This window comes from Coloeus monedula (assembly GCF_965178545.1).
Source record: "Coloeus monedula genome assembly, chromosome: 33".
NCBI lineage: Eukaryota > Metazoa > Chordata > Aves > Passeriformes > Corvidae > Coloeus > Coloeus monedula.
The window spans coordinates 2,463,588-2,476,850 of NC_138813.1; the positions used below are offsets into that span (position 1 = coordinate 2,463,588).

At 50.2% G+C, this 13,263-nt stretch overlaps 1 protein-coding gene across 1 annotated transcript in view; it reads left to right on the plus strand.

The window, feature by feature from the left end:
* Positions 1-2,096: 2,096 nt before the first annotated feature.
* The window catches only part of SYMPK (symplekin scaffold protein), a 56,064-nt gene continuing 44,897 nt past the window's right edge, over positions 2,097-13,263 (plus strand). Inside the window, 5 exon segments of the mRNA XM_082299614.1 lie at positions 2,097-2,201; positions 8,219-8,284; positions 9,231-9,284; positions 10,360-10,433; positions 11,623-11,749. Coding sequence (XP_082155740.1) covers positions 2,121-2,201; positions 8,219-8,284; positions 9,231-9,284; positions 10,360-10,433; positions 11,623-11,749 — 402 coding nt within the window. The 5' untranslated portion in view covers positions 2,097-2,120.

A 13,263-nucleotide genomic window follows, 5' to 3' on the forward strand; every position in this document is an offset into this window, starting at 1 on the left:
GCTATAGGGGGCTATAGGGGGCTATGGGGGGCTATAGGGGCTGTGGGGTGGGCTAGGGGGGCTATGGGGGATGGGGAGGGGCTCCCGGGCCTGCAGGAGCCCGGGGGGGCTCGGAGGGATCGCGGGAAGGGAGGGGGGGGGGGAGGTGTCTGTGGGGGCTCTATAGGGGAGGGGGCTCTATAGGGGCTCTGTGGGGTCTGGGGGGGCTCTATAGGGGCTCTATGGGGTCTGGGGGGGCTCTATAGGGGCTCTGTGAGGTCTGGGGGGCTCTATAGGGGCTCTGTGGGGTCTGTGGGGCTCTATAGGGGCTCTATGGGGTCTGGGGGGGCTCTATGGGGTCTGGGGGGGCTCTATAGGGGCTCTGTGGGGTCTGGGGGGGCTCTATGGGGTCTGGGGGGGCTCTATAGGGGCTCTGTGGGGTCTGGGGGGCTCTATAGGGGCTCTATGGGGTCTGGGGGGCTCTATAGGGGCTCTATGGGGTCTGGGGGGGCTCTATAGGGGCTCTATGGGGTCTGGGGGGCTCTATAGGGGCTCTATGGGGTCTGGGGGGCTCTATAGGGGCTCTGTGGGGTCTGGGGGGGCTCTATAGGGGCTCTATGGGGTCTGGGGGGCTCTATAGGGGCTCTATAGGGGCTCTATGGGGTCTGTGGGGCTCTATAGGGGCTCTGGGGGGGCTCTATAGGGGCTCTATGGGGTCCGGGGGGGCTCTATAGGGGCTCTGTGAGGTCTGGGGGGGCTCTATAGGGGCTCTATGGGGTCTGTAGGGGCTCTATAGGGGCTCTATGGGGTCTGGGGGGCTCTATAGGGGCTCTATGGGGTCTGGGGGGCTCTATAGGGGCTCTGTGGGGTCTGGGGGGGCTCTATAGGGGCTCTATGGGGTCTGGGGGGCTCTATAGGGGCTCTATGGGGTCTGGGGGGGCTCTATAGGGGCTCTATGGGGTCTGGGGGGCTCTATAGGGGCTCTATGGGGTCTGGGGGGCTCTATAGGGGCTCTATGGGGTCTGGGGGGCTCTATAGGGGCTCTATGGGGTCCGGGGGGGCTCTATAGGGGCTCTGTGAGGTCTGGGGGGCTCTATAGGGGCTCTATGGGGTCTGGGGGGGCTCTATAGGGGCTCTATGGGGTCTGGGGGGCTCTATAGGGGCTCTATGGGGTCTGGGGGGGCTCTATATGGGAGGGAGCTCTATAGGGGCTCTATAGGGGCTCTGTGGGGTCGGGGGGGGCTCTATAGGGGCTCTGTGGGGTCCGGGGGGGCTCTATAGGGGCTCTATGGGGTCGGGGGGGGCTCTATAGGGCCTGAGGAGTTCCCATGGGGTCCGGGGGGTCTCTGTAGGGTCTGGGGGTCTCTCTGGGGTCTGGGGGGGGGCTCTATAGGGGCTCTATAGGGTCTGGGGGGTCTCTATAGGGGCTGAGGAGTTCCCATGGGGACTGGGGGGTCTCTGTAGGGTCTGGGGGTCTCTATAGGGTCTCTATGGGTTCCTATGGGGTCTCTATAGGGTCTCTATGGGGTCCTGGTCTCTCTATAGGGTCTGTGGGGTCTCTATGGGTTCCTATGGGGTGTCTCTGTAGGGTCTATAGGGTCTCTATAGGGTCTGTAGGGTCTCTATGGGGTCTCTATGGGGTTCTGGTCTCTCTATAGGGTCTGTGGGGTCTCTATAGGGTCTCTATAGGGTTTATGGGGTCTCTATGGGTTCCTGTGGAGTGTCTCTATAGGGTCTGTGGGGTCTCTATGGGGTGTCTCTGTAGGGTCTCTATGGGGTCTCTATGGGGTCCTGGTCTCTCTATAGGGTCTATGGGGTCTCTATGGGTTCCTATGGGGTCTCTATAAGGTCTCTGTGGGATCTCTGTAGGGTCTCTGTGGGGTCTCTATGGGGTCCCTATGGGGTCCCTATGGGGTCCTGGTTTCTCCATAGGGTCCCTATGGGGTCTATAGGGTCTCTATGGGGTCCCTATGGGGTCTATGGGGTCTCTATGGGGTCCTGGTTTCTCTATAGGGTCTCTATAGGGTCTCTGTGGGTCCCTATGGGGTCTATGGGGTCTCTATAGGGTCTCTATGGGGTTTCTATAGGGTCTCTATGGGGTCCTGGTTTCTCCATAGGGTCCGGGGGTCTCCATAGGGGCCATGGCGGGGGGGCAGGAGGGGCCCAGCCCCCGCCCGAGCGAGGAGGAGCCCGGGAGCGACGGGAGGAGCACCTCGGAACGGGTGAAAAACGGGGGAAAACGGGAAAAACCGGGAAAAATGGGGAAAAACCGGGAATATCGGGGGTGGGAGTGACGGGAGGAGCAGCTCAGAACGGGTGAAAAATGGGGGAAAACGGGAAAAAATGGGAAAAATGGGGAAAAATGGGAATGGGAGTGATGGGAGGAGCACCTTGGAACGGGTGAAAAACGGGGGAAAACGGGGAAAAACCGGGAAAAATGGGGAAAAACCGGGAATATTGGGGGTGGGAGTGACAGGAGGAGCAGCTCGGAATGGGTGAAAAACGGGGGAAAACGGGAAAAAATGGGAAAAATGGGGAAAAACGGGAATGGGAGCGACGGGAGGAGCACCTCAGAACGGGTGAAAAACGGGGGAAAACGGGAAAAAATGGGGAAAAAACAGGAAAAATGGGGAAAAACCGGGAATATCGGGGGTGGGAGTGACGGGAGAGGCAGCTCGGAACGGGTGAAAAAAGGGGGAAAATGGGAAAAAATGGGAAAAATGGGGAAAAATGGGAATGGGAGTGATGGGAGGAGCACCTCGGAACGGGTGAAAAATGGGGGAAAATGGGGAAAAACCGGGAAAAATGGGGAAAAACCGGGAATATCGGGGGTGGGAGTGACGGGAGGAGCAGCTCGGAATGGGTGAAAAACGGGGGAAAACGGGAAAAAACCGGGAAAAATGGGGAAAAATGGGGAAAAATGGGAATGGGAGCGACAGGAGGAGCACCTCGGAACAGGTGAAAAACGGGGGAAAACGGGAAAAAATGGGGAAAAAACAGGAAAAATGGGGAAAAACCGGGAATATCGGGGGTGGGAGTGACGGGAGGAGCAGCTCAGAACGGGTGAAAAACGGGGGAAAACGGGAAAAAACGGGAAAAATGGGGAAAAATGGGAATGGGAGTGATGGGAGGAGCACCTCGGAACGGGTGAAAAACGGGGGAAAACGGGGAAAAACGGGAAAAATGGGGAAAAACCGGGAATATTGGGGGTGGGAGTGACAGGAGGAGCAGCTCGGAATGGGTGAAAAACCGGGGAAAACGGGAAAAATGGGAAAAATGTGGAAAAAATGGGAAAACCTGGGAAAAAATGGGGGAAAATGGGGAAACCTGGGAAAAAAATGGGGAAAAATATGGGGAAAACGGGGAAAAAAATGGGAAGAATGGGAAAAAAATGGGAAAAATGGGAAAAACGGGAATATCGGGTGGGAGTGATGGGAGGGGTGCCTTGGAATGGGGAAAAACCGGGAAAAATGGGGGAAATGGGGAAAAAATGGGAAAAATGGGGAAAAATGGGAATGGGAGCAACGGGAGGAGCACCTTGGAATGGGGGAAAAATGGGGAAAATTGGGAAAAAATGGGAATATTGGGGGTGGGAGTGATGGGAGGAGCATCTCAGAATGGGGGAAAAATGGGGAAAAATGGGGAAAAACCGGGAAAAATGGGGGAAAAATGGGAAAATCTGGATATATCGGGGTGGGAGTGATGGGAGGGGTGCCTCGGAATGGGGGAAAAACCGAGAAAAATGGGAAAAATCAGGGAAAATGGGGAAAAATGGGAATGGGAGTGGTGGGAGGAGCACCTCGGAATGGGGAGAAATGGGGAAAAATGGGGAATATCAGGGGGAAATGGGAAAAAACCAGGAAAAATGGGGAAAAATGGGAAAAATCAGGAAAAATGGGGAAAAATGGGAATGGGAGCAACGGGAGGAGCACCTTGGAATGGGGGAAAAATGGGGAAAATTGGGAAAAACCGGGAAAAATGGGGGAAAAATGGGAAAATCTGGATATATCGGGGTGGGAGTGATGGGAGGGGTGCCTCGGAATGGGGGAAAAACCGAGAAAAATGGGGAAAATGGGAAAAATCAGGGAAAATGGGGAAAAATGGGAATGGGAGTGATGGGAGGGGTGCCTCAGAATGGGGGAGAAATGGGGAAAAAATGGGGAAAAAACCGGGAAAAATGGGGAAAAACGGGAATATTGGGGGTGGGAGTGATGGGACGAGCAGCTCGGAATGGGTAAAAAATGGGGGAAAACCGGAAAAAATGGGGAAAACCCGTGAAAAATGGGGGAAACTGGGAATGGGAGCAACGGGAGGAGCACCTTGGAATGGGGGAAAAATGGGGAAAATTGGGAAAAATGGGGAAAAGTGGGAAAAATGGGGAAAAATGGGAATGGGAGCGATGGGAGGAGCACCTCAGAATGGGGGGAAAATGGGCAAAAACCAGGAAAAAATGGGAGAAAAATGGGGGAAAATGGGGAAAAAAGTGGGAAAAATGGGGAAAAAATGGGGGAAAAACCGGGAAAAATGGGAAAACCGGGACTATCAGGGGTGGGAGTGATGGGAGGAGCGCCTCAGAATGAGGGAAAACCGGGAAAAATGGGGAAAACTGGGAAAAATGGGGGAAAAATGGGGGGAAAATGGGAAAAACTGGATATATCGGGGTGGGAGTGATGGGAGGGGTGCCTCGGAATGGGGGAAAAACCGGGAAAAATGGGAAAAATCAGGGAAAATGGGGAAAAATGGGAATGGGAGTGATGGGAGGAGCACCTCGGAATGGGGGAGAAATGGGGAAAAATGGGGAATATCAGGGGGAAATGGGAAAAAACCAGGAAAAATGGGGAAAAATGGGAAAAATCAGGAAAAATGGGTGAAAAATGGGAATGGGAGCAACGGGAGGAGCACCTTGGAATGGGGGAAAAATGGGGAAAATTGGGAAAAAATGGGAATATTGGGGGTGGGAGTGATGGGAGGAGCATCTCAGAATGGGGGAAAAATGCAGAAAAATGGGCAAAAACTGGGAAAAAATGGGAGAAAAATGGGGGGAAATGGGGAAAAAATGGGAAAAAAGGGGGAAAACTGGGAATATTGGGGGTGGGAGTGATGGGAGGGGTGCCTCGGAATGGGGGAAAAACCGGGAAAAATGGGAAAAATCAGGGAAAATGGGAAGAAATGGGAATGGGAGCAACGGGAGGAGCGCCTCGGAATGGGGGAAAATGGGGAAAATTGGGAAAAATGGGGAATATCAGGGGGAAATGGGGAAAAACCAGGAAAAATGGGGAAAAATGGGAAAAATCAGGAAAAATGGGGAAAAATGGGAATGGGAGCAACGGGAGGAGCACCTTGGAATGGGGGAAAAATGGGGAAAATTGGGAAAAACCGGGAAAAATGGGGGAAAAATGGGAAAATCTGGATATATCGGGGTGGGAGTGATGGGAGGGGTGCCTCGGAATGGGGGAAAAACCGAGAAAAATGGGGAAAATGGGAAAAATCAGGGAAAATGGGGAAAAATGGGAATGGGAGTGATGGGAGGGGCACCTCAGAATGGGGGAGAAATGGGGAAAAATGGGGAATATCAGGGGGAAATGGGAAAAAACCAGGAAAAATGGGGAAAAATGGGAATGGGAGCAATGGGAGAAGCACCTTGGAATGGGGGAAAAATGGGGAAAAAATGGGGAAAAAAAGGGAAAAATGGGAAAAAGGGGAATATTGGGGGTGGGAGTGATGGGACGAGCAGCTCGGAACGGGTAAAAAATGGGGGAAAACCGGAAAAAATGGGGAAAACCCGTGAAAAATGGGGGAAACTGGGAATGGGAGCAACGGGAGGAGCACCTTGGAATGGGGGAAAAATGGGGAAAATTGGGAAAAATGGGGAAAAGTGGGAAAAATGGGGAAAAATGGGAATGGGAGCGATGGGAGGAGCACCTCAGAATGGGGGAAAATGGGCAAAAACCAGGAAAAAATGGGAGAAAAATGGGGGAAAATGGGGAAAAAAGTGGGAAAAATGGGGAAAAAATGGGGGAAAAACCGGGAAAAATGGGAAAACCGGGACTATCAGGGGTGGGAGTGATGGGAGGAGCGCCTCAGAATGAGGGAAAACCGGGAAAAATGGGGAAAACTGGGAAAAATGGGGGAAAAATGGGGGGAAAATGGGAAAAACTGGATATATCGGGGTGGGAGTGATGGGAGGGGTGCCTCGGAATGGGGGAAAAACCGGGAAAAATGGGAAAAATCAGGGAAAATGGGGAAAAATGGGAATGGGAGTGATGGGAGGAGCACCTCGGAATGGGGGAGAAATGGGGAAAAATGGGGAATATCAGGGGGAAATGGGAAAAAACCAGGAAAAATGGGGAAAAATGGGAAAAATCAGGAAAAATGGGTGAAAAATGGGAATGGGAGCAACGGGAGGAGCACCTCGGAATGGGGGAAAATGGGGAAAATTGGGAAAAAATGGGAATATTGGGGGTGGGAGTGATGGGAGGAGCATCTCAGAATGGGGGAAAAATGCAGAAAAATGGGCAAAAACTGGGAAAAAATGGGAGAAAAATGGGGGGAAATGGGGAAAAAATGGGAAAAAAGGGGGAAAACTGGGAATATTGGGGGTGGGAGTGATGGGAGGGGTGCCTCGGAATGGGGGAAAAACCGGGAAAAATGGGAAAAATCAGGGAAAATGGGAAGAAATGGGAATGGGAGCAACGGGAGGAGCGCCTCGGAATGGGGGAAAATGGGGAAAATTGGGAAAAATGGGGAATATCAGGGGGAAATGGGGAAAAACCAGGAAAAATGGGGAAAAATGGGAATGGGAGCAACGGGAGGAGCACCTTGGAATGGGGGAGAAATGGGGAAAAAATGGGGAAAAAAAAGGGAAAAATGGGAAAAAGGGGAATATTGGGGGTGGGAGTGATGGGACGAGCAGCTCGGAACGGGTAAAAAATGGGGGAAAACCGGAAAAAATGGGGAAAAACCAGGAAAAATGGGGGAAACTGGGAATGGGAGCAACGGGAGGAGCACCTTGGAATGGGGGAGAAATGGGGAAAATTGGGAAAAATGGGGAAAAGTGGGAAAAATGGGGAAAAATGGGAATGGGAGCGATGGGAGGAGCACCTCAGAATGGGGGGAAAATGGGGAAAAACCAGGAAAAAATGGGAGAAAAAAGGGGGAAAATGGGGAAAAAAGTGGGAAAAATGGGGAAAAAATGGGGGAAAAACCGGGAAAAATGGGAAAAATGGGAAAACCGGGACTATCAGGGGTGGGAGTGATGGGAGGAGCGCCTCGGAATGAGGGAAAAATGGGGAAAAATGGGGAAAAACCGGGAAAAATGGGGGAAAAATGGGAAAAACTGGATATATCGGGGTGGGAGTGATGGGAGGGGTGCCTCAGAATGGGGGAAAAACCGAGAAAAATGGGGAAAATGGGAAAAATCAGGGAAAATGGGGAAAAATGGGAATGGGAGTGATGGGAGGAGCACCTCAGAATGGGGGAGAAATGGGGAAAAATGGGGAATATCAGGGGGAAATGGGGAAAAACCAGGAAAAATGGGGAAAAATGGGAAAAATCAGGAAAAATGGGGAAAAATGGGAATGGGAGCAACGGGAGGAGCACCTTGGAATGGGGGAGAAATGGGGAAAAAATGGGGAAAAAAAAGGGAAAAATGGGAAAAACGGGAATATTGGGGGTGGGAGTGATGGGAGGAGCAGCTCGGAACGGGTAAAAAATGGGGGAAAACCGGAAAAAATGGGGAAAACCCGTGAAAAATGGGGGAAACTGGGAATGGGAGCAACGGGAGGAGCACCTTGGAATGGGGGAAAAATGGGGAAAATTGGGAAAAATGGGGAAAAGTGGGAAAAATGGGGAAAAATGGGAATGGGAGCGATGGGAGGAGCACCTCAGAATGGGGGAAAAATGGGCAAAAACCAGGAAAAAATGGGAGAAAAAAGGGGGAAAATGGGAAAAAAAGTGGGAAAAATGGGGAAAAAATGGGGGAAAAACCGGGAAAAATGGGAAAAATGGGAAAACCGGGACTATCAGGGGTGGGAGTGATGGGAGGAGCGCCTCGGAATGGGGGGAAAACCGGGAAAAATGGGGAAAAACGGGAAAAACCGGGAAAAATGGGGGAAAAATGGGAAAAACTGGATATATCAGGGTGGGAGTGATGGGAGGGGTGCCTCGGAATGGGGGAAAAACGGGGAAAAATGGGAAAAATGGTGGGAATTGGGTGCCAACGCTGGGGCCGGTGCCGAAGGTGGTGGAGCTGCTGAACCAGGCGGCGCTGATCGGGAACGAGGGGAAAATCACAGTCCTGAAACAGGTGGGGAATCCAGGAATGGGGAAAATGGGATTTTGGGGAGAAAAAATGGGATTTTGGGGAGAAAAAATGGGGTTTTGGGGGGGAAAAATGGGGTTTTGGGGGGGATAATGGGATTTTGGGGGGGAATAATGGGATTTTGGGGGGGGAATAATGGGATTTTGGGGGGGAATAATGGGATTTTGGGGGGGAATAATGGGATTTTGGGGGGAAAAATGGGATTTTGGAGGGGGAAATGGGATTTTTTGGGGGAAATTGGATTTTGGGGGGAAAAATGGGATTTTGGGGGGGGAATAATGGGAGTTTGGGGGGAATAATGGGATTTGGGGGGGGAATAATGGGATTTTGGGGAGAAAAAATGGGGTTTTGGGGGAATAATGGGATTTTTGGGGGGAAATAATGGGATTTTGGGGGGAATAATGGGATTTTGGGGGGGGAATAATGGGATTTTGGGGGAATAATGGGATTTTGGGGGGGGAATAATGGGATTTTGGGGGGAAAAATGGGATTTTGGGGAGAAAAAATGGGGTTTTGTGGGGGAATAATGGGATTTTGGGGGGGATAATGGGATTTTAGGGGGGAAAAATGGGATTTTGGGGGGGAATAATGGGATTTTGGGGGGAAAAATGGGGTTTTGGAGGGGGAAATGGGATTTTTTGGGGGAAATTGGATTTTGGGGGGAAAAATGGGATTTTGGGGGGGGAATAATGGGAGTTTGGGGGGAATAATGGGATTTTTGGGGGAATAATGGGATTTTGGGGGGGAATAATGGGATTTGGGGGGGGAATGGGATTTTGGGGGGGAAAATGGGATTTTGGGGGGAATAATGGGATTTTGGGGGGGTGAGAAATGGGATTTTGGGGGGAAAAATGGGATTTGGGGGGGAATAATGGGATTTGGGGATAAAAGGTGGGATTTGGGGATAAAAGGTGGGATTTGGGGTGCCCAGGTGCAGGAGCTGATCATCAACAAGGACCCCACGCTGCTCGACAACTTCCTGGACGTGAGCCCGGGCTTGGGACCGGTTTGGGGCGGTTTGGGACCGGTTTGGGGCGGTTTGGGACCGGTTTGGGGCGGTTTGGGACCGGTTTGGGGTGGTTTGGGACCGGTTTGGGGCGGTTTGGGACCGGTTTGGGACCAGTTTGGGGCGGTTTGGGACCGGTTTGGGGCGGTTTGGGGTGGGTTTGGGGCAGTTTGGGACCGGTTTGGGACCAGTTTGGGGCGGTTTGGGACCGGTTTGGGGCGGTTTGGGACCAGTTTGGGGCAGTTTGGGGCGGTTTGGGACCGGTTTGGGACCGGTTTGAGGCGGTTTGGGACCGGTTTGGGGCGGTTTGGGACTGGTTTGGGGTGGTTTGGGGCCGGTTTGGGGCGGTTTGGGACCGGTTTGGGGTGGGTTTGGGGTGGATTTGAGGCGTTGAGGATTTGAGGGATTTTGGGATGGATTTGGGGGAATTTGGGATGAGTTTGGGGGATTTTGGGATGGATTTGAGGGGTTGGGATGAATTTGGGGTGGATTTGGGGCAGTTTGGGGTGGATTTGGGGGATTCGGGATGGATTTGAGGTATTGGGATGAATTTGGGGTGGATTTGGGGCAGTTTGGGGTGGATTTGGGGGATTTGGGATGAATTTAGGGCAGTTTGGGGTGGATTTGGGGCATTTGGGATGAATTTGGGGCAGTTTGGGGTGGATTTGGGGCGGTTTGGAACCGGTTTGGGGCGGTTTGGGATGAATTTGGGATGGATTTGAGGCAGTTTGGGGTGGATTTGGGGGATTTGGGATGAATTTGGGGCAGTTTCGGATGGATTTGAGGCATTGGGATGAATTTGGGGTGGATTTGGGGCAGTTTGGGGTGGATTTGAGGGGTTGGGATGAATTTGGGGTGGATTTGGGGCAGTTTGGGGTGGATTTGAGAGGTTGGGATGAATTTGGGGTGGGGTTGGGGTGGATTGGGGTGGATTGGAGTGGATTTGGGGCAGTTTGGGGTGGATTTGGGGGATTTGGGATGAATTTGGGATGAATTTGGGGCAGTTTGGGGTGGATTTGGGGCTGTCTGACCCCTCGTTTTTCCCTTTTCCCAGGAAATCATCGCGTTCCAGGCGGACAAATCCATCGAGGTTCGGAAATTCGTGGTGGGGTTCATCGAGGAGGCCTGGTGAGATTTGGGGCATTTTGGGGCATTTTGGGGCTGGTTTTGGCAGATTTTTGGGGCTGTTTCAGGGCCATTTCGTGGCTGTTTCGGTGGGAATTTTGAGGCTGTTTTGGAGGGATTTTGGGGCAGATTTGGGGTTCCTTTTGGGGCTGTTTCAGGGAGAATTTTGGGGCTGTTTTGGTGGGGATTTTTGGGTTCTTTTGGGGCTGTTTTGGTGGGGATTTTTTGGATCTTTTGGGGGAATTTTGGGGCTATTCTGGGCTGATTTGGGGGTTCCCTTGGGGCTGATTTGGGGCTATTTTTGGGGGTCCTTTTGGAGCTGTTTTGGTGGGATTTTGGGCTGATTTGGGGGTTCCCTTGGGGCTGTTTTTGGGGGTCCTTTTGGAGCTGTTTTGGTGGGATTTTGGGCTGATTTGGGGCTGTTTTTGGGGGTCCTTTTGGAGCTGTTTTGGTGGGATTTTGGGCTGATTTGGGGGTTCCCTTGGGGCTGTTTTTGGGGGTCCTTTTGGAGCTGTTTTGGTGGGATTTTGGGCTGATTTGGGGGTTCCCTTGGGGCTGATTTGGGGCTGTTTTTGGGGGTCCTTTTGGAGCTGTTTTGGTGGGATTTTGGGCTGATTTGGGGCTGTTTTTGGGGGTCCTTTTGGAGCTGTTTTGGTGGGATTTTGGGCTGATTTGGGGCTGTTTTTGGGGGTCCTTTTGGAGCTGTTTTGGTGGGATTTTGGGCTGATTTGGGGCTGTTTTTGGGGGTCCTTTTGGAGCTGTTTTGGTGGGATTTTGGGCTGATTTGGGGGTTTCCTTGGGGCTGTTTTTGGGGGTCCTTTTGGAGCTGTTTTGGTGGGATTTTGGGCTGATTTGGGGCTGTTTTTGGGGGTCCTTTTGGAGCTGTTTTGGTGGGATTTTGGGCTGATTTGGGGCTGTTTTTGGGGATCCTTTTGGAGCTGTTTTGGTGGGATTTTGGGCTGATTTGGGGGTTCCCTTGGGGCTGATTTGGGGCTGTTTTTGGGGGTCCTTTTGGTGGGATTTTGAGGCCGCTTCGGAGGAATTTTGAGGCTGTTCTGGGGCCATTTTGAGGCCGATCTGGGGCCGTGTTTGGTCTGCTTTGGTGAGATTTTGGAGACTGTTTTGGCGGAAATTTTGGAGGCCATTTGGGGGGATTTCGGGGCTGTTTCGGGTGACCCCACGGTGTCCCCAGCAAAAGGGACATCGAGCTGCTGCTGAAGCTCATCGCCAACCTGAACATGCTGCTCAAGGACGAGAACGTCAACGTGGTCAAGAAGGCCATCCTGACCATGACCCAGCTCTACAAGGTGGCCCTGCAGGTGAGGCCACCTGGGGGGGGCACCTCGGGGGGCGCGGGTGGGGCACGGGCACAAAAAAAACCGGGAATTTCCACCCCGAAGTGGAGGGAAAATTCGGATTTTTTGGGGGTTAATTTAGTGCGGTTACCGTAATTGCACGTAAAAATGGCCTCGGTGTTTGTTTAAGGAGCGGTAGGGTTACCGTAATTACGCGTTTAAAGGGCCTTGATTTTTAAAAATGATCAATATAGTTACCGTAATTACATGTAAAAAGAGCCTGAATATTTTTTAAAAATCAATACGGTTACCGTAATTACACATAAAAGGGGCCTTAATATTTCTTTAACGATCAATGCGATTACCGTAACTGCATGTAAAAATGGCCTTAACATTTGTTTGAAAATCAATGTGATTACCATAATTACCTGTAAAAATGGCCTTAATATTTCTTTAATGATCAATGTGATTGCTGTAATTAGCTGTAAAAAGGGCCTTAATATTTTTTTATTGATCAATGTGACTACCGTAATTACGCATAAAAATGGCCTTGGTGTTTCCGTAAGGATCAATACGATTACCGTAATTACACACAGAAATAGTCTTGATATTTTTTTAATGATCCATATGGTTACCGTAATTACACGTAAAAAGGGCCTTAATATTTAACAACCAATACGGTTACCGTAATTACACGTAAAAAGGGCCTTAATATTTAACAATCAATACGGTTACCGTAATTACACATAAAAAGGGCCTTAAGATTGCTTTAATGATCTATATAGTTACCGTAATTACACGTAAAAAGGGCCTTAATATTTAACAATCAATACGGTTACCATAATTACATGTAAAAAGGGCCTTAAGATTTCTTTAATGATCCATATAGTTACCGTAATTGCATGTAAAAAGGGCCTTAATATTTCTTTAACGATCAATGTGATTACCGTAACTACGTATAAAAATGACCTTAACATTTGTTTGAAAATCAATGTGATTACCATAATTACCTGTAAAAATGGTCTTAATATTTTTTTAATGATCAATGTGATTGCTGTAATTAGCTGTAAAAAGGGCCTTAATATTTTTTTATTGATCAATGTGACTACCGTAATTACGCATAAAAATGGCCTTGGTGTTTCCTTAAGGATCAATTCGATTACCGTAATTACACACAGAAATAGTCTTGATATTTTTTTAATGATCCATATGGTTACCGTAATTACACGTAAAAAGGGCCTTAATATTTAACAATCAATACGGTTACCGTAATTACATGTAAAAAGGGCCTTAAGATTGCTTTAATGATCCATATAGTTACCGTAATTACACGTAAAAAGGGCCTTAATATTTAACAATCAATACGGTTACCGTAATTACATGTAAAAAGGGCCTTAAGATTTCTTTAATGATCCATATAGTTACCGTAATTACACGTAAAAACGGCCTTAATATTTTTTAATGATCCATATGGTTACCGTAATTACACGTAAAAACGGCCTTAATATTTCTTTAACGATCAATGCGATTACCGTAAC